Source organism: Ciona intestinalis, unplaced genomic scaffold (genome assembly GCF_000224145.3).
Source record: "Ciona intestinalis unplaced genomic scaffold, KH HT000119.2, whole genome shotgun sequence".
NCBI lineage: Eukaryota > Metazoa > Chordata > Ascidiacea > Phlebobranchia > Cionidae > Ciona > Ciona intestinalis.
In genome coordinates, this window is record NW_004190441.2 from 137,381 (window position 1) to 165,225 (window position 27,845).

General features: G+C 38.0%; 7 protein-coding genes, 1 long non-coding RNA gene and 1 pseudogene across 13 annotated transcripts; 4 read left to right on the forward strand and 5 right to left on the reverse strand.

The window, feature by feature from the left end:
- The first annotated feature begins 1,602 nt into the window (after window positions 1–1,602).
- Window positions 1,603–2,911, forward strand: LOC104266620 (annotated as a pseudogene). The gene has a single exon (XR_001975199.2). The product of XR_001975199.2 is annotated as a betaine--homocysteine S-methyltransferase 1 pseudogene (transcript).
- Window positions 2,912–2,951: 40 nt separating this feature from the next.
- On the reverse strand, window positions 2,952–8,836 carry LOC100182175 (MFS-type transporter SLC18B1-like). Its single transcript, XM_002123364.5, has 11 exons — window positions 8,378–8,836; window positions 7,941–8,090; window positions 7,469–7,564; window positions 6,951–7,024; window positions 6,507–6,720; window positions 6,030–6,120; window positions 5,418–5,557; window positions 5,125–5,222; window positions 4,564–4,764; window positions 4,145–4,316; window positions 2,952–3,803 (listed from the first exon to the last, which is right to left on the reverse strand). Exons 1-11 carry the CDS (start codon window positions 8,744–8,746, stop codon window positions 3,693–3,695), a joined length of 1,716 nt encoding a protein of 571 aa, XP_002123400.4. The 5' UTR covers window positions 8,747–8,836; the 3' UTR covers window positions 2,952–3,692.
- On the forward strand, window positions 8,835–16,860 carry LOC100179842 (DNA (cytosine-5)-methyltransferase 3A-like). The gene is made up of 18 exons (XM_026838821.1): window positions 8,835–9,114; window positions 9,385–9,481; window positions 10,249–10,354; window positions 10,710–10,847; window positions 11,245–11,371; window positions 11,620–11,715; window positions 12,107–12,246; window positions 12,565–12,672; window positions 13,065–13,177; window positions 13,547–13,601; window positions 13,766–13,891; window positions 14,226–14,307; window positions 14,603–14,748; window positions 14,987–15,080; window positions 15,372–15,526; window positions 15,811–15,896; window positions 16,119–16,325; window positions 16,719–16,860. The coding sequence occupies exons 2-18, from the start codon at window positions 9,414–9,416 to the stop codon at window positions 16,858–16,860; spliced, it is 1,989 nt and encodes a 662-aa protein (XP_026694622.1). The 5' UTR covers window positions 8,835–9,114; window positions 9,385–9,413.
- LOC108950356 lies at window positions 10,634–16,238 on the reverse strand. 3 transcript variants are annotated; one of them, XR_003396881.1, is made up of 9 exons: window positions 16,152–16,238; window positions 15,809–15,883; window positions 14,981–15,100; window positions 13,782–14,015; window positions 13,074–13,252; window positions 12,161–12,277; window positions 11,608–11,720; window positions 11,290–11,447; window positions 10,634–10,860 (listed from the first exon to the last, which is right to left on the reverse strand). It is a non-coding gene; the product is annotated as an uncharacterized LOC108950356 (long non-coding RNA). The 3 variants fall into 3 exon arrangements; XR_003396882.1 differs by lacking the exons at window positions 15,809–15,883; window positions 16,152–16,238 and adding an exon at window positions 15,404–15,495; XR_001975200.2 differs by lacking the exons at window positions 14,981–15,100; window positions 15,809–15,883; window positions 16,152–16,238 and adding an exon at window positions 14,600–14,733.
- A 166-nt stretch (window positions 16,861–17,026) lies between the features above and the next one.
- Window positions 17,027–18,800, reverse strand: LOC100177488 (protein BUD31 homolog). Its single transcript, XM_004227168.4, has one exon. It carries the CDS (start codon window positions 18,054–18,056, stop codon window positions 17,622–17,624), a length of 435 nt encoding a protein of 144 aa, XP_004227216.1. The 5' UTR covers window positions 18,057–18,800; the 3' UTR covers window positions 17,027–17,621.
- On the reverse strand, window positions 18,085–20,462 carry LOC100180600 (cartilage-associated protein). Its single transcript, XM_002129570.5, has one exon. It carries the CDS (start codon window positions 20,062–20,064, stop codon window positions 18,817–18,819), a length of 1,248 nt encoding a protein of 415 aa, XP_002129606.1. The 5' UTR covers window positions 20,065–20,462; the 3' UTR covers window positions 18,085–18,816.
- A 488-nt stretch (window positions 20,463–20,950) lies between these two features.
- Window positions 20,951–22,807, forward strand: LOC778626 (Fringe). Of its 3 annotated transcripts, none has more exons than XM_018815911.2 (2): window positions 20,951–21,366; window positions 21,745–22,807. In XM_018815911.2, the coding sequence occupies exon 2, from the start codon at window positions 21,768–21,770 to the stop codon at window positions 22,722–22,724; it is 957 nt and encodes a 318-aa protein (XP_018671456.1). In that variant the 5' UTR covers window positions 20,951–21,366; window positions 21,745–21,767; the 3' UTR covers window positions 22,725–22,807.
- A 471-nt stretch (window positions 22,808–23,278) lies between these two features.
- LOC100175172 (activating signal cointegrator 1 complex subunit 1-like) lies at window positions 23,279–25,566 on the forward strand. Its single transcript, XM_002129722.5, has 3 exons — window positions 23,279–23,868; window positions 24,079–24,622; window positions 24,854–25,566. The coding sequence occupies exons 1-3, from the start codon at window positions 23,702–23,704 to the stop codon at window positions 25,184–25,186; spliced, it is 1,044 nt and encodes a 347-aa protein (XP_002129758.1). The 5' UTR covers window positions 23,279–23,701; the 3' UTR covers window positions 25,187–25,566.
- On the reverse strand, window positions 25,392–27,726 carry LOC100175915 (mRNA turnover protein 4 homolog). The gene is made up of 7 exons (XM_002129834.4): window positions 27,556–27,726; window positions 27,432–27,490; window positions 27,259–27,362; window positions 26,882–27,031; window positions 26,374–26,525; window positions 25,989–26,065; window positions 25,392–25,659 (listed from the first exon to the last, which is right to left on the reverse strand). Exons 1-7 carry the CDS (start codon window positions 27,581–27,583, stop codon window positions 25,408–25,410), a joined length of 822 nt encoding a protein of 273 aa, XP_002129870.1. The 5' UTR covers window positions 27,584–27,726; the 3' UTR covers window positions 25,392–25,407.
- Window positions 27,727–27,845: the final 119 nt, after the last annotated feature.

A 27,845-nucleotide genomic window follows, 5' to 3' on the forward strand; every position in this document is an offset into this window, starting at 1 on the left:
CCTCTACCAGTTTCCCTCTGTTCCTCCACTTATTTTCGGTAAAAATTAGTTTCCCTCCGTCCCTCCACCAGTTTCCCTACCGTCCCTCCACTTATTTCAGGCGAAAAATTAGTTTCCCTCCTTCCCTCCACCAGTTTCCCTACCGTCCCTCCACTTATTTTAGGCGAAAAATTAGTTTCCCTTCGTCCCTACACCAGTTTCCCTACCGTTCCTCCACTTTTTTTAGGCAAAAATAGTTTTCCTCCGTTCCTTCACCATTTCCCTACCGTCCCTCCACCATTTCCCTACCGTCCCTCCACTTATTTTGGGCTAAAAATTAGTTTCCCTCCGTCCCTCCACCAGTTTCCCTACCGTCCCTCCACTTATTTTCGGTAAAAATTAGTTTCCCTCCGTCCCTCCACCAGTTTCCCTACCGTCCCTCCACTTATTTCAGGTAAAAATTAGTTTCCCTCCTTCCCTCCACCAGTTTCCCTACCGTCCCTCCACTTATTTCAGGTAAAAATTAGTTTCCCTTCGTCCCTCTACAAGTTTCCCTCCGTTCCTCCACTTATTTTAGGTAAAAATTAGTTTCCCTCCGTTCCTTCACCATTTCCCTCTGTCCCTCCACCATTTCCCTACCATCCCTCCCTTTTTTTTGGGCGAAAAATAGTTTCCCTCCGTCCCTCCACCAGTTTCCCTACCGTCCCTTCACTTATTTTGGTAAAAATTAGTTTCCCTCCGTCCCTTCACCAGTTTCCCTACGTTCCTCCACTTATTTTAGGTAAAAAATTAGTTTCCCTCCGTTCCTCCACCATTTTCCTCTGTCCCTCCACCATTTCCCTACCATCCCTCCCTTATTTTGGGTAAAAAATAGTTTCCCTTCGTCCCTCCACCAGTTTAAGCAAAGGAATTATTGTTTTCCTCCGTCCCTCCATTTTGCTTCCTTCCCTCCTTTTAGTAACGGTATTTTCCCTCCTTCCCTCCGTCCCTCTGTCCCTCCATCCCTCCTTTTAGTGTTGTCCTATGATAGCGAAGATCATGGTATTTTAGAACCAACGAGAAGAGAATTAGCAGCAAAACGACAGGCGCCAAACAGCACGCCATGGATAAAATGAATCCGAAATAGCGTCGGTTAAAAAGCGTGGCTGTTGCATCCAAACAAACACCGTGTTGGAGCCAAGGAGGATTGTTTACTATCACCATAAGTTAAACGTATTTCTCAATAAATTAGACCATAAGTCACCCAAATGAATAAACTTGTTTTCAATATCTTAGAATTCTAGAACTCGTAAATAATTTTAACGAAACCGCGAATTTATTTCGTTCCGCTTCACCGATTACTCGGCAAAACATATTCATAGACATCATATAAAACTGCACAAAACTACATTTGCTCGTGCACTCTTTTAAACTACTTTAAACAGTAATTTTACCATTTATTTAAATATTTACTTGCGATTTACACACACATTGTCCCATTGTATATCGTAATCACGTTCAAGTATAATGTACACGGTTCCTTGTTATGCAATGTAAAGTCAATTCTGAAATGCCTCCAAGACGACTTCCGTTTACGCTTGCAACAGCATAAACATTGTGTTGTTTGTGTTTTGTTCTGAAGAATAAACATTGCAGTAAACTGAACATGGACGGGGACACAAAGAAAAAACAGGGTGTTTTGGATCGGCTTAAACAAGGTCCCATAGTAGGCGATGGTAGCATGTGTATGACATTGGAAAAAAGAGGTTACTGCAGGGCTGGACCGTGGACGCCCGAATCTGTTTTGATCTACCCCGACGCCGTGAAGCAACTGCTTCGTGAATACGTTAGAGCTGGGGCTGATGTTATACAAACCCCGTGCTTTTATTGCTCCGATGGGATGATTAAAAGAGGAGCGGGCGGGGAAGAAACCGTATCGTATACAACAGCGGCAATCAACGAGGCTGCTTGCAAACTTGCGCACGAAGTTGCGAGTGAAGGAGAGGTTTTAGTTTGTGGCGGATTGTCCCCTGTATTTCTTTCTCAAAGAAAGAGATTTCGAAAAGACCAGATTGGAATTCAAGGCTCAACTTGATGTGTTTATTAAATACAAAGTTGATTTTGTGTTGGCTGAGTTCTTCAGATGCGTTGAAGAAATTGAGATATGTGTTGACGTAATGAAACGTGCGAACATACCTATTGCTTGTACAATGGCCCTTGGTCCACTAGGTGACCATAATGATGTTTCTGTGGAAGAATGTGCGATCAGGATGGCAAAATCTGGTGCTGATATCATTGGTATCAACTGCCTGTTTGATTTCGACACCTGCTTAAAAACTTTGAAGATAATGAAGGATGCTTTGGATGGTGAAGGCTTATCGACACCACTGATGTGCCAACCACTAGGTTGGAGGTGTCCGGAGGTTGAGAACACCAAGATGGGATATCTGGATCTTCCCGAAACCCCCCTAGCTTTAGACCCACGCACAGCAACAAGGTTTGAGGTCCACAAGTTTACTCGGGCAGCATACAATCTTGGGGTGCGTTATATAGGTGGTTGTTGTGGTATGGAACCTCACCATATTAGGGCAATCGCTCACGAGCTTGCACCAGAAAGGAAGAGGAATCCACCCGCACAAGACATGTGCCCACCCCTCGGCTACCTTCAATACAGTGGGCTATCTAATATTAAAACCAAAACATGTCCCAAGTATTGGAGTGACATGAAGCCTGGTAGTGGTCGGCCGTATAACCCAGCGTGCTCAATGGGTCAAGATGGACATTGGACCTGAATAAGTCATGTTCATGCTTTATATATAAGTATATTTGCACATACGTTCACGCTTATACATGTACAATTGCTCAGTTTGTTTCTGCTTTTACATCTTCAATCATATTGCTGGGTTTGGCTTTCGCTTACTATGGTAATAAACAATGGGTTTAACTCACAATATCTAATTGACTACATATACAGTGAATAGTTTTATACAGCATTAATGGAAACCAGTAATGTATTTTGCTAGTTAAGTGCAAATCACCAACTAAATACGACCCCAAAAATACCTTTTTTACCAACACAAAAGTAAAATAACGGATTTGGTCTAAGAGAATAGTGCATAGAACAATAACTATGCACCTTACTCTATTACGTACAGGAATAAAACTCAATCAGCACGAACCTTAGCAATAATTGTACCAGAACCGTTAAAAGTGTAAACATATTTATAGAGGTATTGGTTGATAAAGAAATTGTGCATTAAGTAATAAATCGTTTGAACCGAACATTTTGCATTTTACGTTGCACAACTTTAAAACTTTTAAAGACAATACATAATTTATTTGTCCTCGCATAGCGGAGCAACAACAGTCGTTATAACACAGGTGTTCTGTTTTATACACCTCGTGCCCGCTTACGAGTTGCTATGTACATAACTTATTTATTCTCGCATGGCGGGGCAACGACAGTCGTTATAACACAGGTGTTCTGTTTTATACACCTCGTGCCCGCTTACGAGTTGCTACGTACGTAACTTATATATTCTCGCATGGCGGGTCAACATCAGTCGTTATAACACGAGTGTTCTGTTTTACACCTCGCAAACAATGAATTGTTAAGTGCAGAATAGTTAAAATCCTTGTATACCCTTCAATATTGTTGAAAACAATCTTTGCTTGTTTAAATAAACAAAGATATTGCAATACCGGATCACAGTTGTTTAATGTTGTTGATGCCATTATACATCCGGAGCGTTGGGAAGCAAACTTTCATATTCGCTGTTGGATTCCACGATGGTTGGTTTGCAACAACACCTTCGTATTATTCTTTCACTTATTTTAATGACCATCTGTCAAAATGTATAAAGTAAGGTAATTATAATCTGGTAAGCGTGCCACCCCAGTGGTACCTTATACCTTATATCTAAATTGTCAACCATACAATAATAATCAAAAAAAAGAATCACCCACAAAGTTACATACGTGGTAACTCGTAAACGGCCACGAGGTGTATGAAACAGAACACCCGTGTTATAATGACTGCCAGTGCCCCGTCATGCGAGGATAAATAAGTTACATACATGGTAACTCGTAAGCGATCACAAGGTGTATAAAACAGAACACCCGTGTTATTAGACGCTTGTTGCCCCACCAGGCAAAGACAAATAAGTTACATTCTAATATTACTTACCAATCCCAAGCAACACAATCCTAAAATTGCTGCCGTGTTTTCGAACCCAAACTTCCCGACAAGCAACCCCCCAAGCAGGGGACCTGATATATCACCCAGGGAGAACGCTGTGTTCCACAACCCTGACACCATCCCATATTGCGCAAGAAGACTTTCTTGGACTTTTAATTCACTGCAACAAAAAAATAGACGTAAATTTGTTAAAAGTTTACAAAAACAAATAATAATGTTCGGCTAATTATTATACAATAACTAACTTCAATTATTTTAATATGATTTTTTACTACACATTATCCTTGTGCATACAAATACTACACTTACATTGTAAGGTTGCAGAATAGCATTAAACAAAGTTGAATAACATTAATATTGTAAAAATCATTTCATATTTATATTTAGCATACACCAATTAAATGAACCTTGCAGCATCCACCATATCGGTGAACGTTGGCATAAGCGCCGCTCCTGTAAAGCTTCCCTTCACACATATAGCTGCGTACAACAATGGTAGGGTTTGTTTCTCGATTCCAAACCATGACTTGAGCAATAATGCCGGCCCAATAAGAACCATAGCCACAAATTCCCCCAAAGTCCCAATCTCCATCAAAAAGTTTTTCTTCCTATAAATATTGAAGTTATAATTCTTGCATAAGGCTACCAATAATCTAATGTTTATAAATCTTTTGCTGTCTATTTCACAGCTAACCCATACAACGTATTGTTTTGTTCTATATGGGTGAGGTACTACAGTGAAGCACGCCATGGGACCTGGGATTTAGACCAGAGTTGGCCCATTACCCCAACATTGTATATGCACATTCTATTTTATATGGGTGAGGTTCTACAGTCCTGAAGTGTGCCTTTACCCTAACACCCAGGGTGATACAACCCATAAGTGACCACAGGGTTGGATCATTGTCTGTTATATTCTTGCCGAAGGAAACATACAAAACTATTATAACTACCTGCATACAACTTACCATCTATCAGCAATATATCCCCATATTGGCGAGGTGATGCCATAACATAAACTTCCAATCAACATCGTAACTCCAACAATAACTGGAGACATGTCAAACTGCAAAAGTTTAAATAAATAATTTTTATGAATTGGTTGCCAACAATTTTATGAGTGCCATGGCAGGTGGGAGACAATTGTTGCATACAAGGTACCGATAACAACTGTCATTGCCCCATGCGAAAATAAATATGAAAAATACCAAGAAAAAACAAACAAAATACCAATGTTACTATAATAAACCACCCCACTCACCTCATCATTAAGGAAGGTATCCAGGTTTGAAGCAAAGAAACTGCTGAGGGTGAACATGATGATGATATCCAAGGTTGCGATCACTGCACTCGAGTGTTTTAATAGTTGGAACGGAGAAACCGTCGCTACGTTGGAGTCGGCTGGAAAAGTGGAAGTTCATTCAAAATATTTTTCAATTATAATTTATTTTTGAAGTTCTACTGACTATTAGAACTTGGCTATTTAGAATGTGTTTGTGTGGACGATTGTATATGTTTACTATGAATAAATATTCAAAACACTACGCATATATATGTATGTATCTACATTATAAAAAGGATTGTATAGTTTTGGTTCACTTACCAGAGCGGACCAATATCCTAACAGAGGATGGCTGCGTGGCAGTCTATGTTTTATAAATTCGCCCACACCACTAGTAAGTAAACCAAAATTGTTCGGTTACTTTTATAATTTAGGCGAACATGGATAAACTCATAGCGTTTTGAATGGATATTTGTAATCTGTTTTACTCTTAATTTGCCATGGAAAACCAGGTTCATATATTGTATGTAAATTTCATTTACAACATGACTAATAGGTTAGAATACTAAGTAACAACAATGTAATATATACCTGGTGAATAAGGTAGCAGATACCAACACACGACCATTAACACAAATTGTAACGAACTCAACACAATGAAGGGGGTCGCGTATCCACCATACTAAATATAAAGAAAGTTAGATTGGAATCAATTATGTTGGTATATCACTAATAGAAACAAGATTGTTTTATTGGATGGCCACTACTGAAGTATTGAACAAAATATAACAAATTGTTAATTTATAAAATTCATAAATAGGACTGTAACTTTTTAAACCCAGTCAATTGACATGGATTTAAAAGACATCACATATCTAACTTTGTGGGTAGTTGATTATAAGTGTGTTTTTAATGTATGGCTGACAATATGGACAACCCATTAGGGGCCTTTAGGTTGAATGCAATTACAGTTAAGTGTCTTGCCCAAGGACACATATGCCCACAATGGTAGCAGCGAGGAGCCTTGAACCCGTAACCATCTGGTTAGTTCCATCCAACCCTACACACCTGGTACAATGCCCCTCCCACGAGAGGTCCCATCATCCCACCAATGCTGACTAATGTCTCGGACATCCCAACCACTGTGATAGAACGATCCTCAAATTCCTGGAAAATGATGGCGTACATGGCCGTGTACGCGAGGTTACAACCAAAGCCCATCAAACCACGACTTGCAATACTTAACGCATAGAAGGGAAGCAAAGCAGTTTGGTCAAGAAATCTGGTGAGAATCAATCAATAAGGTTTCTATGTAGGTATAGCATATTTTATTGTGTTAAAAATACCGGCACAAGTTATATTATTTTATAATTTATGAAAGAAAAAATTGGACAGACCGATGTTGCACAACCGTGTTTTAGATACACTTTAGCCTTTTAAACGTTGTTATTGATATACTTTGGATTTTTAAAACTGATGTTTTACAAACAGAGTAAACCATCCATAACTCACCCAAAGCAAATTAAAGCTCCAGCGTTGAAAAACATTCCGGCCAAAACGCAAAACTTTGTTCCGATCTTTACAAGCTGTGGACAAATGAAGAAAATGAATTTAAAAATATTTGATTTGATTTGATTAATTAAGAATATGGTTGATTGGTTGAAATGAACAAGGGATGTTGTTGGGGGTATTAGGAACGTATAAATTATGATGTAACACCGAAAGAGATATCCGGGCATGCCATTAAGTGTCGGTCCTGTTTAATGTGGCACAAACTTTTTATTCTATATGGGTGAGGCCCTTGTCAAGGACCTGGTATTTAAGCCAGGTTTTTCCCTGTAACCCAATAGTGCACCACTTACACAGTATATATATATTAAATAAATTTAAATGATTTCAATTTGGAAATTTGTCAATTATAGCTTTAAGTGGAATTGAAACACATTGCAATAATTTGTAGATATTACAATGGTAGCGAATATCATTAAAATGAAATTGTAAATCACAATATAAAGACAAGTAAAACTTACAAGACTTCCAGCGATCAACGCCGCAACTATTCCAGCAATTGAATAAGAAGCAAACACCAGCCCGATCTCACCCGGGCTTAAACCTTTATCCGCTGCCTGTTTATACAGATAGGATGTGATAGCAATGTTTGAACAACTAGTTTGTATAGGAGCGCAAGAACAAACAAGAGTTTGCTGACCTTTAGCCATAGTAGTAGAAAATAGAAGCGATAATTAAAGAATTGCAAAGTAATGCTTAAAATGGATGAATAAATAAGCGACAGTGGTTATAACACGGGTGTTCTGTTTCATACACCTCGTGCCCACTTACGAGTTACCTTGTATGTAACTTTGTGGGTGATTGTTTTTCTGTATGGCTGACTATTTTTGGACAACCTATTATTGACCACTGGGTTGGAGCAATTGCTGTTAAGTGTTTGCCTAAGGACACATACGCCCACAACGAGCCTTAAACCCATAACATGCTACTCACCACCACTGGGAAAAACGTAGCAATTGCTGAATACCCAAGGATTTCTGTGATTGACAGCAACACAAGGGAAAGAAATACTTTCAGTTTACGAATTGTAAACCCAAAGTAAAGTTTCTCCGTTGAAACAGGCTTCTCATCTGTGTTTGCACCCTAATAAATAATTACTTGATAAATATTAGCGGTCGGCATGGATTAAGTCATAAACCATTAAACAATAATATAACACAGTCGTTGTTATGTGGCGTTTTACACGACTATGTCCCATATGAAGATAGGATTGGTTTAAAACACCAAAGACGGGATATAACGGTAAAACTACAGTCGTTATAACACGTTTATGGTAAAACAGAAATACAAAACTTACAAACTTATAAAAAGTACAAACTCATTCGGTAAAAGGCGTGACCGTTACATCCTTGTAATATAATACAACGCACCTGGACGGGCAAAGTGAACTCTGCAACCGAATCTGCTTCGTCGTCAAAAACTTCGGTGCTAGTGAGGACCAAAACTTCTTCGACATCTGTACCGTGTTGGTGTGATGGCGTTTGAATGCTTCCATAATCGCCAACTTTAAGAAACTCTGGTTTGTAACTTCTTGAATAATTACTTAGGGAATGCGGATCGCCTTGAAACGAATACGACACCGAGCTATGACGGCGATAGAAGGGAATTGATTGCCGCCCACTTTTCAATTGTTCCCTCCTTTCAATACCATCGGCTTCAGTCTCATGGTAGTGACCATGGTTTCGCACCGAACCGTTCCCCGACATACTTGCAAAACTAACTAACACGTACTGCTGCATTCGCCGCACGGTTTCGTAATTTAGTGCTAACTTATTTCTTCGTAACTTTTACGGTCTCTCTCTAAACCGGCCGGCCATTTAAACCCCACCGCGCACACATGGTGCTAACGAAGGACTTTTAAACGGAGGATGAGCTTGTACAAACAAATCGAGAGAAGGCGCTTACATTGCATGGTGTTGCGAAAGACCGTGTGTGTCTTCAACCATAGTAAAGGGGTCTAAGCAAACAGCAGAACTTCGCACGTGGCTGCTCTCACGCGTCGTGCACGCTGCTATAACGTGGGGCAGCCGATTGCGAAATACGGACGGGATTGCCCAACTTTTATTGAGCCGTTTAAACCCGCAAACTATTACGAAACCTTGGCCGGGTAATGACCTATCTAAAACGACATTTAAACGACCTAAATACCTCGTGTTTCAATGTAGTAATGAGGGTTCATATAACTTAAAATTTAAATCCAACCGTCATAATAAATAATCGTTAAAACGTAAAACGGACGAACATGAAACTGAATTAAATTTCGTCATTCCATTTGTTTACTAGAAAACGCTTCACTGCACATGCGCACGTGTTGGCCTATCAGCTGGTTTGTTAGCACGTGGTTAACTCGTGATTGCCGCATGCTCATACTTTGCAGAACAGCATAAGATTTGGATTGCAGAGGAAATGTGGTCGATGGATAAGCGAGCCAGGAGGAAACCGAAGTATTTTGAAGCGGGGTCGGGTGGGAAGGGGTGAGTGAAACGTGTTGCAGACCTGTGTATTTGTGCATGGAACGGAGTTAGACAGTGATAAAACAATCACCGACAAAGTTAGGTATGTGGTAACTGGCTGCACCACCATGCGAGGATAAATTAATTCATATAGTTGGACCACAAAACTTCAAGTGTTGTCATGATAGCAATGAATAGAGTAAACTTTGATGCAATTGAGCCAACACCTGTCCCTCCTTATTGTACAAACTGCATTGAAAACAACAATCCCTCTTAACAAGCATAAGCTGTAAAAACAACAACTGCCATTCGAACCCACATGCTACCACTGTAACAGCAAACTAATGTAAACTATGAAAAGTTTGTCCAGTGCCGTGGTATTGAGCTTCCCCCTTTAACCTAGAGATTATGGGTTCAAGGCTTAATGCTGCTACAACTGTGGGCGAATTTGTCCTTGGACAAGACACTTAACGGCAATTGCTTCAACCCAGTGGTTTCTAATGGGTTGTCTAAATTGTCACCCATACATGAAAAAACAATCACCCACAAAGTTACATACGTGGTAACTTGTAAGCGGGCACGAGGTGTATGAAACAGAACATCCGTGTTAAAACTACTGTCATTGCCCCGCCGTGCGAGGATAAATAAGTTACATACGTGGTAACTTGTAAGCGGGCACAAGGTGTATGAAACAGAACATCCGTGTTATAACAACTGTCGTTGCACCATCACGCAAGGAAAAAGCAAGTAAAATTCAATCATTCATACTTTCAATCAATATAATTTAGACCCCACGAAAATGAAAAAGATCCTAAACAACAATATAAAACAAAACCTTCACCCGAAGATGTGAAATTTGTTCCACCAAGGAGAATCATACCACGGGAGGATTTGGTGAGATTTGGCTTAACTGACAGACATGTATAAAGCAAAGCTTGTGGACATTAATGAAAATTTGAATTTGATATTTTTGATTATATCTTTTAATATTGATAATTAATGTATTTTTAATTTTATATTTTTAATTTATAAATTAAAAAAGTATGTTTTTGGAGTTCATTCTCTTAACGTAACATTTCTGTTGCATCTGCTACCAGGCATATTGTAATATAGACATTTTGGCTCTTCTGGTATGAAACTTTGATACTTAATATTAATATAAAGATGGCTATATTAATTACAAGTGTTTATATTTGCGTAGCTAAATTTGCAAGGATAATAAGTTACATTTAACCCATGCTTAATGCAGTTAGTGTGGGGTAAGTGTCGTGGGTTCGGTTGGTGGCCGGGTCGTATCGCGAACACGGGGGAACTCAGTGGCCCGATCGACCCCCCTGATGACCCAACGAGATGGATCAAGTGGTTTGGTGACGAGAAATTTACAGAGGTTTGAATGATTCCTATGGATTAAAGATGATATACATTATTCATTAAACAAGTGGGCATGGCACGTATAAAACAGAACACCCGTGTTATAACCACTGTTGTTGAATAAGTTATATTCATTTATTCTTCCACTATTTGATTGATTCTGCATAATCATAAAATAATTTACATAACTATAAGCTGGTGACAGTATCTTGAATTATTGCTCCGATTATGATAAATTATCACAAATTATTTTACTATAAGATGTATATTTAAAATAATATTCATTGTATTTTAATTTTTGTTGCATTCGTTTAAAACTATCAGTCTTTTAATGTAATAGGTGATTATAGCTTGCCCCTCACCCCAACACATAGGGTGCAACCACATGAACCACAACACTGTTTGTATTTCAGACGAAGGTTGATGACATGGCGTACCTCCATGACTTTAACGCTTACTTTAAAGAGAAGTCGTACAACAGGAACAGATCGTATAATCTTGCTGTTGATTTAGCAATAAAGGAAGCTGCTCACAGATCAGGTTGGTGGGTTGTGTTTGGTTGGTTCGCTTATTTGCGTGGCTGGCCAACATCAGAATACCAGATCAACCATTCAAGCTACAGACCAGAAATAAAAGTTAAACAATTATTAGAATAGAACAAAACATGTTTTAAATGAATGGGATTCATATTAGTTACTTCTATTCTATATGAGTGAGGTCCTACAGTAAGGCATGTCATGGAACGTGGGGTTAATGCCACCAAGTATTTAACTTACTTTTATCATCAGGGAAAACCCTCGAATCAAATGCAAGTGGAATCACTTGGGCAAAAGAGAAGTTTTATCCCGAAGGTTATCTTTCAATCTTGCCGAAGGGTTATACAGGTGTTCTAAATATGGCGATGTTTAAATGGATGATGTAACTTATTCATCCTCGCATGGCGGGGCAACGACAGTCGTTATAACATGGTTGTTCTGTTTCATACACCTCGTGCCCGCTTACAAGTTACCATGTATGTAACTTATTTATCCTCGCATGGCGAGGCAGCGACAGTCGTTATAACACGGTTGTTCTGTTTCATACACCTCGTGCCCGCTTACAAGTTACCATGTATGTAACTTATTTATCCTCGCATAGCGGGGCAACGACAGTTGTTATAACACGGGTGTTCTGTTTCATACACCTTGTGCCCGCTTACGAGTTACCACGTATGTAACTTTGTGGGAGATTGTAACATTATATTTTTTTTCTGTGATTAAATTATTTTGTTTGCAGATGATCAGAAGCGGAACATGAAGGGAGTGAAACAAAGTGAATTGAACGGCTCACCTGAGAAGAAAGTTAAAACAACCATCAGCAAACCTGAGATGAACTGCCAGGATTTCACCAAACAGAGAAGTGAAGTCTTCATGAAGGTTCGTGGCTTCAAAATAATTCTCATTCATCCTAAAATAAAATCAAAAAAATTAGATTAAAATCTAGTCTTAAGTTAATTTTAATCTAGTCTTAAGGATGTATTCGTGTCCACCCCAGATTTTACCCTGCTGTTAGGTGTCTATACAAACAAGCAGAGCCAAAGTATATTGCATTCACCACATTAATCAATGAGGTTCTCTATATTTGACAACTATGAGTGTAACTGTATTTTAACAATGTCACCCCAGATTAATAAAAAAATACCACATCACACCTAAGACAACCCGGTCACTCAATAGTCCCAGTTACCCCCCCAGGTTAGGGAAGGGTTGTTGGACATTGCGAACACTTGCTTGGGATGCGGCAACCTTGAAGTATCCACGCAACACCCCATGTTTGTTGGTGGATTGTGTCAGATGTGCGAGGTGAATGTTCATGGTCTCGTACTTTAAACAAATGTTTACCTCGTGTGTTAAATCCTGAGTAATCACCAATAATTGTTTCGCGATTTAATGGTTTATATGTAAAAGCTAAGTTAACGTAAAAATGTTATAGTGTGTGTTGCAATGTTTACTAAATGGACTAAATATTTTATCTGGCACAGTGTCCGCCTCTAACCTAGAGGTAATGGGTTCAAGGCTTGTCGCTGCTACCATTGTGGGCGTATGTGTCCTTGAGCAAGACACTAAACGACAATTGCTACAACCAAGTGGTCACTAATGGGTTGTCCAAATTGTCAGCCATTTATAAATACAGAGAATAAATAAAAAATAGCTTACAATATTGCATCTGAAACTACTATTTAACATTTTATCAGGTGGATTACCGTGAGAGTTGTTACTTGCTGGATGACAGCGGTTACTCGTGTTATTGCTGTGTGTGTGGGGGTGGAAAGCGAATATTCTTATGTGACAACCAGAGTTGCTGCAGGTGTGGTGTTTCATTACATATGGTACACCATTAACTTCCACACCACTGATGATGGTTTTGATGTTGATTCAACCTCTGTTATGTTAAACTATTATGTATTTGAAACAATAAATAGATTATGTTATCAGTTTGAATACAAACATAGCAGCCCATATTTATATATACGACACAATTGTCTTCATTTTAAACCATCGTTAACTTCCAACATCACTAAAGATAGTTTTCGTTTTAAACTGAATCGTTTGAAAATGAAGAAACTTATAAATATAGGCTGCTATGTTTGTGTTAAAACTGACCAGAACACCCATGTTTCATACAACTACTACGGTATTCCTAATAATTTCTTTGTTAATATTTTTCAATATTCAGAAGTTTTTGCTTCATTTGTTTGGAGCTGATGATGGGCGAAGGTACGACAAAAACTGTAAGTAAATGAGGAAACGCACTAAAATCTTAAGTGACGAAAGTCGTTATAACACAGATGTTCTGTTTCATACACCCCGTCCCGCTTACGAATTACCGAGTTTGTAACTTTGTGGGTGATTGTTTTTAGGTTAATATAAATGTTATATTGTGTTTGAACACTAGGTGTTGCACCAATCACCTTGGAGTTGTTACCTTTGTGTGGCAACTGAGAAAGGGTTGTTACATCGTCGCGACAACTGGCATAATCGGCTGAGTAAGTTTGTTAGCGTTGGGGAAGTCGAATATGAGGTGAGGATACTACTTGTATAAGCTGCTTGTGAAGTGTTCAACTCGCTATCTGTCATGGAAGGATTGGAATGCAGCGACAAACTTTATAAACACTGGGGAGGCAGGGATAGTTAGACACACAATCCTGTGAAACAAAAAACTTGGTAGTAATGTTTGCTGATTAATGCAGTGCAGAAAATTCCAGGGTTGGCCTGCCTACCCTGCCACCCCAGGTATGGCGCCTATGAAATGTATTTAATACTTTAATATGTTTGTTAATATTCTCAAGATTAAATGTTTCACTGGATGTTATTTGTAGTAGATTTAAAATCATAGCTTCCCACTTTATGTTTAGATTGTCTCCCTACCAAAGTCCCCACCAGCGTGGGAAAGGAAACCGATTCGAGTTCTTTCATTATTTGATGGGATCGCTACAGGTCAATACTGTTGAATGAACATGCTTGTCGCATATCTGGTTTACGATTAATAATATTATAAACCATAGGTGCCAACTTATACCAAATTGGTCGTAAAGTTTACTTATAAATAAAGTGCAGAAAATTCCAGGGTTGGTCCTTCTACCTTACCACCCCAGGTTTGGTGCCTACGTCTAACAAAGTAATAAGATAGAGGTTTTGTGTTGTAGTTCCTACACGTCACTATGTTAGTCGAGGTATTTCACTCTTCATGTACATATAAGTCAGATTAAAACACAATATTTAATTTTACCAGGATTTGTGAGTTTGAAGCAGTTGGGAATCGAGGTTAAAGTTTATTTTGCGTCGGAAATCGACCACGAAGCGATTTGTGTGTCCGAGATACGTCATCCACGTGTGGTTAAGCATGTGGGGGACGTGTGCGAGATAACGGATAAGATGGTGAGGGGGTTTCAATAGAAATATAACAGCAAATGACTGTAAGTACTTCTGTTTTAGAAGCACGAGTAAGTTATTGCCAAATTCTCTAAACTTGTTGCATAAACTACAGATTTTCAATTTAGTTTGTTGGAAATTACCACAAAGATAAAACATGGAATTTCAATCTTTGAAAGAGAATATTAATGTATCATATGTGTATTCTATTATATTTATATTGAAATATCCAACTTACTTTCAGCTGAGTGATTGGGGTCCCTTTGATCTCGTTATTGGCGGAAGTCCATGTAATGATTTATCCATTGTTAACCCAGCAAGGAAGGGAATCTGGTCAGGTGGGTAGGTAACATGAAGTCTGCAATGGTTGGGTTTCATGTACTGATACATTAGTAGAGTAGTAATGGCAATTGCTCCTAGTCAGTCATGTTATAACGGCTGTTGTTGCCCCGCTTGGTGTGGTACATAAGTAATACACCCCGTGCCCCGCCTACGAGTTACCACGTATGTAACTTTGTGGGTGATTGTTTTTTGTATGGCTGATAATTTAGACAACTCATTAGTGACCACTGGGTTGAAGCAATTGCCGTTAGGTGTCTTGCCCAAGTCATAATATTATGTATTTTTAGACAAGGGGTCTGGGCATTTGTTCTTTGAATACCTTCGTATATTGAACACATGTAAAGTATTGGCAGCAAAGGAGGGCAGATCATTGTTCTGGTTGTTTGAGAATGTTGTTTGTATGGACCAAAGCTCACGTCAAACTATCTCACATTACTTGCAAGTAAGTACTGCCCAGGTTAGAAGTATTTTACGCAGAGTATAAGTTTCACCCGATTTTTGGCTCAGTTTTTTAGGTTTAATTTGGTAGTATTATTTACAAAGGATCTGTGGAAGATTTTACCAAAGAATTTGGAGGCAAAATTATTTACCATCTGGAGTAATACCAACTTTTATGTGGAGTTATTTTTACTTTGTATATACAGAGAATTTCTTCGATTTTTAATGTGGATATATATTTAGACATATATGGCCGATATCTAAGTAATGTCTTTTTAATACATACAGAGGAATCCAATAGTTCTTGATGCTAAGGAAGTCTCCCCTGCCCACCGACCACGATGTTTCTGGGGTAACTTGCCTGGGATGAGGAGGTAAGTTCACCACAAAGGAAAGTTTTTTTTTCGCATTGTGTACATTTTTTTCTTACTAATATTTTTAAGTGCAAATTTTTGTTGAGTTATTTTTGAAAGATTTTTAAGCCAAATTTCAATGGTTCCCTATGTTTGATCACTGGGAGATGGTTTTTAATTTTAAAGGTGTTTTTTAAAATTAAACAAACTTGACGCCTATAGAATCACTATTTAAACCTGCAGACCAATGGTGGCAACCAAAGCTCACAAACTCACATTAGAGGAGTGCCTTGAACCCGGGAGGAAAGCAACCACTGATAAGTTACGTACGATCACAACAAAGTTACAATCAGTGAGGGGGGGGCATGGAAGTGGTGGCTTGACCAGCAACTCACTTGTCATTCAACAACGGGATCAACATGACTGTTTGTGGATAACTGAAATAGAAAGGTGGGGGACTGTAGGCTTGCATAAAGTTTTCTTATTCATAAGGTGGGGGACTGTAGGCTTGCATAAAGTTTTCTTATTCATTAGCTTGGTGTATTGACTGTCGTTGCCTGCCACTCAAGAATAAAAAGTTATTTAAATATGTGGTAGCTCTGAAGCGGGCATGAGGTGTATGGAACAGAACACCCGTGTTATAACGACTGTCGTTGCCCCGCCATGCGAGGATAAATAAGTTATATACATGGTAACTCGTAAATGGGCACGAGGTGTATGAAACAGAATACCTGTGTTATAACGACTGTTGCTGCCCACAACAAAACACTGGAAGACCTCATTCACACTTATAATACACATACCTGGCAACAACAACATATTTAACCCCTTTCTCCAACCCAGGGTGTTTGGCTTCCCTGACCACTACACTGATGTTTGCAACCTACCACGCACGGGCCGTCTTCGTATCCTCGGTAAATCATGGAGCGTCCCCGTCATCAAACACATATTCGCTCCTCTCAAGGATTACTTTAGCTCTGTTTAACAAGCTGATTGCTCCAATGAACTTATTTTATTTCAATGAACTTTTTAGCGATTTTAATGAAATTTCTTTCACTTTCTTCACACATGCAGTTTCCCTTCGTATTTACACTTTCTGTTCTTTTCTAGTTTCATATTTAAAGCAACTTTGTTGTTATAAAAGTTTGTAATCTACGGTAAGGAGGAAAATGTTTAAATTTAAACATTTTTAGAAACACACAAAGAAACAGTTTTAACAAAATTACACATTGCAAGTTCTAACCAAATTTTTAAAATTAGGCAAAAGTTGTTCCAAATTAAAACAAAGCAAAAGTTTGTTTAACTTACTAACACGAGGCAACACCAACATGTGATGTCAATGTTTGAGATGAACACAGGAAATGTGACAAGTATCTACACTTAACTGTGACATGGACACCGATACCTTCTGTGCTTCTGCCATAACACGGGATTGTTTGTAGCTATATTGGATGCAGAAAACACAACATATCTGGTCTGTTGCATATTTTGCATTACAAATATAACAACTCCTATATATGACATTATTGTCTCTAAACCATCATAAGTTAAAATTCAAGTGAAACATAAAAACTGCTGGCATTATTGAGGGTGGTTAAAGTTTTTAATCCAAAACATTTGAAACAAGACAATTGAGCTGCATGTATATTTGCACTGTAATGTATGGACTGTATCAGATCACATCGTAGAGTCATACAATTCAGCTTTTAATTTCTGCATTTGGATTCCAACATCGAGCACCCTCTTTCACCCCGAGCAACCCCTACACCCACAATGCACACATTCAACAACCTTCCCCGCTTCTAACTTCGATTTAGGAACCCTACAAATACAGTTGGTGCCAAAGTTTGTATCCCTTGCTTGTATACACCTGAGGCAACACAGGTTTTCGTATCCTTGCTTTTTCCACTTTGCGATGAGGTTTTTATCCGCAATCGACTCCTTGAGACAGAAATCATACAACTCGCGACTGATTGCTTTACGTTTATAGAACAGATCGTAAATATATCGTGTCTTCTGATGATGAATCTTAAATATCGGCCACAGCGTCTCAACCTTCCTCTTCCCGTCATGTGACTCGGACTCCGCTTCTCGCATCTTTTGATCGAGTTCGTCCAACGTTGGCTCAATCAACTCCCAGCCATCCGGTGGTGGTTTGCGACTACGTTTTACTCTCGGCATTTTTTCCTAACTTTAAAATTAACAATCGCTTGAAAAATACAGGGATGTTAGTTTAGCAAAATATAAAGACAGTTTAAAAAAACTTTTAAAAAAATCTGTTTTGGGAATAATTTAGTAAAAAATTATCTAAATAGATTATATTATATATTACATACACTGTGCTACAAAGTTACTGCAAAATAAGTAAAACATAATACTGGCATGTTATGCAAAATTCTGTTTCTAGTTTATTGCATCAGTAAACTAGAATAAAAAAAACATGATTGAAAGATTTCACTGAAACTGGTGTAACTTAAACGCAATTTCTAATAGTGACACCATGAGTTACAAAAAAAGATAAGTTCACATTCGTTTATTCACATGTACCACATTCTAGACAACATTTAGAATCTGGAATGAACGTCGTAACCTTATACAGCATACAGGTCATGTTTATGAGATAGAACTTAAAAATTGAAACAATCAAATTGAAGCGCAATTTGTAATAAAGTCTATTGATTACTTTCAATACACAACAGCTCTATTATGTACGGTATGGTATGACACAATTGTCTTTATTTTTAAAGATTTTGGTTTAAAACTAAAAGTTAGGTTTGTGCAACATACTTTAAATTTAAACTAGCATCACCACTGTAGATGGTTTTAGTTGTTAAACCGAAATATTTAAAATAAAGACAATTGTGAGTGAGTGAGTCATATTATATATGGGCTGCTATGTGTTGAAACTGACCAGAAAACCCGTGCCCAATGTTCCATTCTACTAAGCATTCTCTTCTCCCCTTAATCTGTTACCAATTGCAACGGTAACCTGTTCAGTTAACTGTTGAATAAGATTCTCTTGATTATTTGACTTTATATTTTCCTCATGCACCCCTAATGACTGGTATGGTATTTCACCAAACATGAGTTCGGCTTCTTCAACAAATTTAACTTTCTTTTGCTTCTCTGTGAAGAACTTCACAGCATCGGCTCTTGGCTGGAAATGAATATCTCGAACCAACCTTCGTTCCTCAGCCTTGCTTTCATAATAATCCAGGTTATTTTGTGCGTCTTTATCATTAGGATTCAACAGAAGAACAGAAGCAGCTGCAGGAACAGCCATCTCCCACTTGCCAAGTGAAAAATACGCAAACTGAAGATAAGAAAAACATTTCGCAACAAAATGTTCAACTTTCCGACCAAAAAGAACTGGACTGAGTTTATGTTCACATTCTAGACAACATTTCACTTGTCCATGGTGCTGGTCTATTATTGCTTTCATGAATCTTTGAAAGGTTATGAGTTCAACTGGTTTAAAACACAGCGACTCACAATCTGTGACCGCTTTGAAAAATGAAACGAGACATTTTTCAATTTTATCGACGACCACTTCATATTTCTTGTCATCGTAAGCTGCAGCAGCTTCAATAAAAAGATTATACGAAGCATCAGCCTCAAGATCCGTGAAATAACTATCTTGAACATCGGGCAGTGTTTTGTAAAACTCGATGTTAGCGATTGTGTCTTGATTCTCTGTGTGGACTTGATGGTAAGTATACACAGCTTGGCAAGCCTTCTTAATCTTGTTCATTTTATAATAAGCGAACTGCAAGTAATTATAAGGTTTACGAAGCTCTAAATCTCGTGCTATATCCCAACGAAGAGCTCTTTTGTTGAAATCACCAAAAGGATGTTCCTCACTGCATATCTTAATGCAACTGGCTTGGGCAACCAAATCACCAACAGCTTTCAGCAAAGGAAAGTCAGTTAGATCTTCATTTATCTCTTTAAAAATATTTGCTGTCTTACATTTCCCGATGCAAGCAACAGCAGCATGTTTGGACATCTTGTAATTAACGAGCGCTTTTTCAAACATGTTCACCGACTGTGGCCACTTCTCTTCATGGTACAGCGACACAGCTTGGTCCAATAACACTTCAAGTGGTTGGCTTACATCTCCAGGAAGTACCGACGACACAGAACTTGTACAATGAGTTACGACAACAATAAACAAACATGTTATAAACATATTACAAATCTAATATTAGGTGAACAAAATATAAAAGTGAAACTGGGTTTTATACAAAATCAGAATAAATATATATCGAAAAATAAAGCAGATCTATCAGCTAATACATTAACAAACGGAAGTTTTTTGTAAAATGTGTTGATAGTATGGACTGTATGAACTAATTTACTCAAAATATTTGTGTAAAATCATTATCTTAGCTTAATGTTGTAGTAAACATAAACCCCAACAAATTATTTTACCTTCAATTATTCGAGTTGTACCAGAATACCCACACGCGTTAACTTACAAATTACAATACATTTTACTTTCTAAATGTCCACTCTTGTCTCAATGCTTCTTCGAACTAAAAAAAATCTAAAATACGAATTCAGAACGAACATGATTCTTGAGCACGTAGTGGCCAAAGTTATAGAGACTGTTTAGTGCAGAGCCATAGAAATACCGAGTAGTCCAACCCATTGTTACGTAAAAGACAAATTGAACGGCAATTTGGGTCCAAAATAACACAGTAGGTATAGAGAAAATGCATGTTTTTCGGTAAATTAGAGAAAAACTTTAGTCCAAAAACAAATTTAAAGGTTAAAAAGTGTAAAAAACAAGTGTTATTTGTTTTCTGTATCAAAAAAAGTCAAAAAATGGAATTAGAAGCGGTTGATTTGTGACATTTTAGTCATTTAATGGGGGTAAATTTATATGTTTTTTCAAAAAAATGTTTGGTAAGGTAAATAGAAGCTGTTTTACGCCTTTCCACAAAAGGAAATCGCAAATAAAACTCAACAAGTTCGTTTAAATTCATTGCGAAAGTCACCGCTTTTGCTCTATTTTGAACACACACAGACGGCAGTTGGACTACTCGGTGTTTTTACGACTCTGGTTTAGTGGGGCCAATGTAGATAATTCTTTTTCGTCGAGAAGTTGTAAATAAATTCATAAATTTTAGAATATTTTTTCAGCTTTAAAAGTGCTTAAAATAGAGTTGAATAATACTTCTTTTATAAAAGGCAAAATAAATACCAAATATTCGAACCGCTGGTTGGCGACCACATGTGGTATACGTTGTGTCAATTTTGCATTGCTATTACATCAGGCGCTTGCAACAATTAGAGGAAACGCATATTCGTTGTGATATTGCGCCGTCCTAACACACCGGCACCGGTTGTCAAGATTGTGATAAATAAACAATAGTAACCTGATAACTCCACAAGACGTAGCGAGCAACACAGCATTAATTAGCCAACTAGCGAAACATACACGGATATTATGCAGAAACACTTATGTAAGAAAGCTTAGCTTATGCAGGTGGAAAACTTGTGTTTCTTTTTATCTAGTCTATGTGTGTATATAAAAAAAGAAACTATAGCCCCCACTGAATATACAGGATTGCTGGTTGGGTTAAATGACTCCGTGTTGATCCGACCTCGTATACAGGCTTCAGCGGGGTGCTATATCTACTGTATTACTAATTGTTTAAATATCCAGAACCAAACAGAGTTCATGATATCTTGCTGTATTTTATTCCTTTTTGTTTTTGTGAGAATAGTCTCCCATGAGATAAGTCGTTTCCGCAGTCTTGACATTGATTAACGGAGTATTGTGGTTTGGTAATGTGACGTCATTTTAGGCGTCGAGTTGCAACAAAGCAACATTGTTTCAATTTCTTAATTATTTGGTTTACAGGTTGCATTTAGCTGAACGCTACAATGTTACGACGTTACGTGATGGTTTTGTTCGGGATGTCGTGTGTAACCGTTGTCCTCATCCATCATTCCGCAAATTTAAACTGCCCTGTCCCTACTCGCAAGAGAATATCAACTAACTGTACAGAAGCGATTTACCGCGACGTACATGTGTCTAATAGTGATGGTCCATCAACTCTGGATGATATTTACATCACCGTAAGGACAAGTAGAAAATTTCACGAATCCCGAGTTGCTCCAATCGTTCAGACTTGGTTCAATCTTGCGAGAAAACAAACTTATATTTTCACAGACGGTGATGACGATAAGCTGAATGAAACAACTGGGGGTCATATTATCAACACACACTGTGGACAAGAGTATAATCGACCTCATCTAAGCTGTAAAACAGGAACAGTGTTTGATAAGTATTTGGCGAGCGGTAAAAAGTGGTGGTGCCGATTCGACGACGATAATTACGTCAATCCACCACGTCTGGTCAATCTTGTTAATGGTTATAACTGGACACAAGACATCTGCATTGGTAAACTAAGCGTTCCATCATATACAGCAAACTATCGTGGTCGTCCTGAGATATATCAGTTTGCCCACGGCGGTGCTGGTTGTTGTATTTCCAGACCATTGGCCTTAAAAATGCAACCGTGGTGTGGAAGAGAAAAACTGGTGGAGACTACAGAAGATGTTGGGAGGCACGAGGATTGTACTTTGGGTTTCATTATAACCAACCGATTAAAAATAGACTTGACACTCACAGACCTTTTGCATTCCACAAGAGAGTCACTTAGAGATTTAAACCCGGGCACTTTACATGAGCAAGTGAGCATAGGACAAGGCCCGGGCAACACAGTGAATTTGGACCAAGCGAAGAATGCAAAGATATTCAGTCATGATGTGGACCCAACACGGTTTATTACTCTTCATTGTTTTCTATATCCTACATCTAGTATATGCAAAGCATAACATTGTGTTGATTCTTCTTATAGTTGGATTTAAGAGCGATGTAGAGCAGTGAATGTAATACAAATATAAACAAGTGAAACTGGTGGTAGTCTGTTCATTATGGTACAATGGTCGAAGCGATGTTACAGTTAAATCATCTCCATCGTGTCTGTCGTATTCCGCCGCACGAGTACAATTTTTTTCATTTATTGAAGCTAGAATTGAATACCAAACATATTAAAGTAGATCCGGATGCGAGCAGCGGCGTTCCCACGGTAAATCAAACGTATAAACACACGTACAAGTCATTAGGTTTGACACAACAGCAACGTTTATTTAATCCAAAGTATTGCAAGCGTTTAATTAAGGTACTAATACGAGTTGGGATGTCTCCTCATATATTATGAATGTAACTTTCTCATTGTAGTAGTCTGTGATGCATATGGCTACCGTTAGCTCATAATATCCCATATTCCCTAATCGTGTTTAACAATAAAGAACGATCTTTTAGAGTCGTGAGGATACGGTTATATAATTCTGTAAAGTTTACAACCATAGGCGCCGTGGCAAAGTGGTTGGCGCGTAGGTTACATTTATTTATTCAAATGGAATGATAAAACAGAATGAAAACATGGTCCATCTTAACCCAACTAACTGTATTATCAATTTTAAAATACCTGTTTACTTTTTAAATCGCACAATTAGCGCTTAGCTAACGATTAGTAAAATTTACGAATATTAACTTTTTAAAGGTAAAACAAAAAGGGGCTGCAACAATGCATATTATAAACCCTTTATCAATAATAGAACGTGCCGATTCAATAGATCCCAGCTCTGCTGTATATCTTTGTGACGGACGACCCACCTCTCATCTATTATTGCTTCGCTTGGTTGGTAACAGAAAGGGGAATACCCGCAGAACGGGATTTTTTTAGTTATTTCCAGATATTTTGGTGCATCGCGCGTGTTATAGTTTTGTAAAATCCTCAGCGACCAAAATGGACGTTCTGTACCCATCGTTGATTAATATTGAAGGTCGTATTTACTGTGATTATAATTCAAGTCACGGACATAAAGTTGATGAGGAATCATTCGATGACGTGTTGGAAGAAACCGAAGATTACGAAACCAATGACAAAAATATAACGACCCGGTCAAATGGGATGTAAGAATTTTAAACTTACAAGTTTCTTACTGTTGTTTTGCTGCTAATTTCCTTCTCTTCGTTGTTTTACTTGATCTTCGCTCTCAAAAAAAATAATAACTTATACTAAACGCAGCAGCTCGACTTGTAATTTTTCTTTTTATATAAGATTTTTGTTATTTTTATGTCTTATATATACTGATGTACCCAACAATAACTCTGCCATCCCAGGTTTGAAACAACCATCAACACAGCAAGTGCATTGTTTAAATATATCATCGGGACGAAGGGGGCAACGAAACGAACCTTGGAGTTTGAAACAAGAACGAGGATTGAGATCCCTCGGCGTGGCACGGAGGGGAACATCGTGATTTCCGGGAAAGATAAATCAGGTGTCGCGTCAGCCCGAAACAGAATTGAACTTATAGTTTCAGAGAAACGATGGAAACAACAATTTACACACTTTGTGTCGATACCTCTGGTGAATGAAGAGGTGAAAGAATCGTTTCACGAGTTCGAGGAAGATGTGATGATGAAGTTTTCATCTTCGCGAGGGGTTTGTAGAAGTATCTTCCAAATCCCAACCAAACTTCATCTTACGATTTGTACCTTGACCCTGTTGAATGAAATAGAAGTTGAAAAAGCAAAGGAAGTGTTGATGGAGTGTGGGGGAAGGGTGGTCGACGTTCTTGAAGGAACGTCGCTTAATATTGCATTGAAAGGATTGGAATACATGAACGATGATCCTGCCAATGTAGATGTTTTGTATGGGAAGGCAAGTCAATGCAAACATATACATGGGATATTGGGAACATTGAGATTAGATGATTGCAACTCCTTTATTCTTCGTTATAACACGGATGTTCTGTTTCATGCATCTCGTGCCCGCTTACAAGTTACCTTGTACGTAACTTTGTAAGTGATAAATTTAAATATGATTTTAATGTATGACTGACAAAGTGTTTTATAAACAGACTGCAGTGTAATATAGTCCAATCTTATCCAGGTGCAGAGCTCTGATGGAAGCGACAAGCTTCAAGCGATCGCCAACCTCTTGGATGAAACCTTCACGAACGCTGGATTGTCAGAGAAGCAATACGACCGAGTGAAGCTTCATGCTACGTTACTAAACACCACATTTCGTAAAGTAGAATCAAGGCAAGCCACTAGAGGGGGCAGCAGGCAGAGAGAATCATTCGACGCGACCAAAATCTTGGCTGCTTTTGGGAACTTTAACTTTGGGAAAGTAAAAGTTGACAAAATACACATGTCCGAACGAATGACAACCGATAAAAATGGATATTACTTTCCAACTGCTACAATCGCGTTGCCACAATAGTGGAGGAGCTGAAAACACTGATCGTTTGGTCAGCTACAAACATGACACCCAATATGTATGGGAGGATTTTCACCCCAAACTTTCTAGTTTAAAAACCAAGATCATTTTCAGTGATGTTTGAGATAAAAATCGTGTCATAAATGGGGATGTTAACGTTTGTTTTAAAGTTCCAAGCTGTTTTAATCAAATTCTACAAACAAAGTAATAAAAGTTGTTCAAATTTAATGACTTTTATTTTTTATCCTTAGTGACCTTCTGACAGTTTTTTCACGTTTCACAACATTTTCAACTTCCATGTTTTCCTTTTGTTCGGACTCTACATAATCGTACACCTGATCATCCGTCGTCACACGAACTTTATTAAACATAACTTCCTTCTCCTTGACATCAAACACCGAGCATTCACCGCTATCTTTCTCCCACATGCATTGCAAGTGGATGCTGAACTGTGACATCACTATCTTTAATAATTTCTGCGGAATAAGTTGTCGTTGCGCGGGTGGTAATAATACGAGGTGACTTGTCACACAGTGGTCGCTAATGGTTTGTCTAAATTATCAGGCAAACAGTACAATAAGTTACATGGAGACACGAGGTGTATGAAACAGAACACCTATGTTACAATGACTATTGTTGCCCCGTCAAACAAGGATAAATAGATCACATTTATTCATATATGCATCTCAACCTTGTACACCAACTTAAAGGGGTAAAATGTCACACATTCAAGTTGAATTTGTTTTACACTTAAAAACAACATAAACTTGTAAGTCCAATAAAGGAACCACACTTCCCCACTCACCAATACTTTAGCTTGCTCTGCCGTCAGCTTTTCATTTTCTTTACAAACGGTATGTGATTGTAACATGGTAACAACACCTGCAACATAAGTAGTTATTAATACAAGGATGTGGTCCCTGCGAATTAGAGCATGGTGACTTATTTACAGTAGGGATAAGTGACTCGAATTGTTAGTTTGCACACAATGTTTAAATATATCCAACCTCATAGCAAAGTGGTTGGTGTGTCTGCCTTCAAACCAGAGGTTACGTGTTCAAGGCTCGTCCCTGCTACCATTGTGGGCGTATGTATCGTTGGACAAGACACTTAACGACAATTGCTCCAACCCAGGGCACATGGTGTAATAAGACCATGTGGATATATATTGACAATAATAATCTATTCACCTTTTTTTAATGCAACAGGTAATCCAAGTTTCCTCAGATGAGGTTCAATGGCGTGTGAGAATTGTACAAGAGGTCCCTCATCTAACTCTACAGTGCTGGTTGCTATGTTGCCTGTACGAGCATAATCATGCTCACTGTATTTATCAAACCAACTGCAATAAAGTTTAAATTGTGTTAACACAAAATTATAATGGTTAGTAAAAGGTAGATTATATTATGATGTTTTTAAATATTTTAATCACAAAAAGTAAAACATTTGGTAAAACTTTAAAATAGAGAAAAATATGTATATATTTAAAAAAACCTCTGATGACTTTACAATTACAAAACTTATACCGTTTTTAACAGAATTTGTTTATCCAGATATCTGCTTATTACAAATTACTATGCAGTTGTCTGGTTTATGTGAAAAGTTGAACAAAAAATTGAAACAAAACACCTGTGTTATAAGAATTGTCATTGACAGGGCACGCTATGCAAAAACAAGTTACAACCAATTGTAGCTTACTCGACAACATCTTCTTTAGATTTACTTGTAAACAAAACACCAACTTCGTTCACAAGTTTCGTCGAGAATTTATAAAGTCCGTTCATTATTTCAGTTTCCGGTGACCGACCGAAAGCGAGGGCCATAACTTTGTTCTTGCCGAAGAAAAATCTTCAGGAATGAAAGAGTTTTAGAAGATATTGTAAAATATGAATCAACTTTAGGCGGGCAAAACAAGTGGAGTAAAAGCTCCAGATGAAACCGTGACAGAGTAACATTGGAGGTTTCGTACGTACAAACAGTAGCCTGGGTGTTGGGGTAATGAACCAAATCCCGTCTATATATCCCAGGTCCTCAAGGACATCACCCACGTAGAATGAAGTTAAAAACAACCCAACCTGCTATGTTTCCACGCATTTCTGACTTCTTTTAATTTACTATTCCTCATGTTACAAACGCTGAAGACAAATATTCGATCGTATTTCTCGACGCAATTCCGTACCTACGTATTAAGTAAATTCAATATTAATTATAAAACATGAAAATATGACATTAATAAAACAAGCCAAACCTCAGTGACTAAGTTTTGTTTTGCTTCTAAACCTCCTTTCTTGGTTTGAGTCAAGGAAACTGCACAAAACATTTATTTAGTCGTGAATATCGTGGGAAACTAAAATAATAACATTGTAACTCACTTCGTTTATCTCTTTTTGACTTCGGCATTTCTTTGTTTACAAAAATACACAACAACGTATACTAGTAATAACAACAATCTACAACAAACAAATTAAGAATTACGAACTTTTGTTACTAATCTCGTACACGACACACCAGAAACCAGCTCCTCAACGAAACTAGGGAGTTGTGACATACATCTCATCTGTTTTTATTTAACCATGTGGAACCATAGATGTTTCAAAGTTGTTCAAACTTAGGGGAGCATTAATCGTTTTGCTTCGAACTACAAGCCTTGTGTACAAAATAG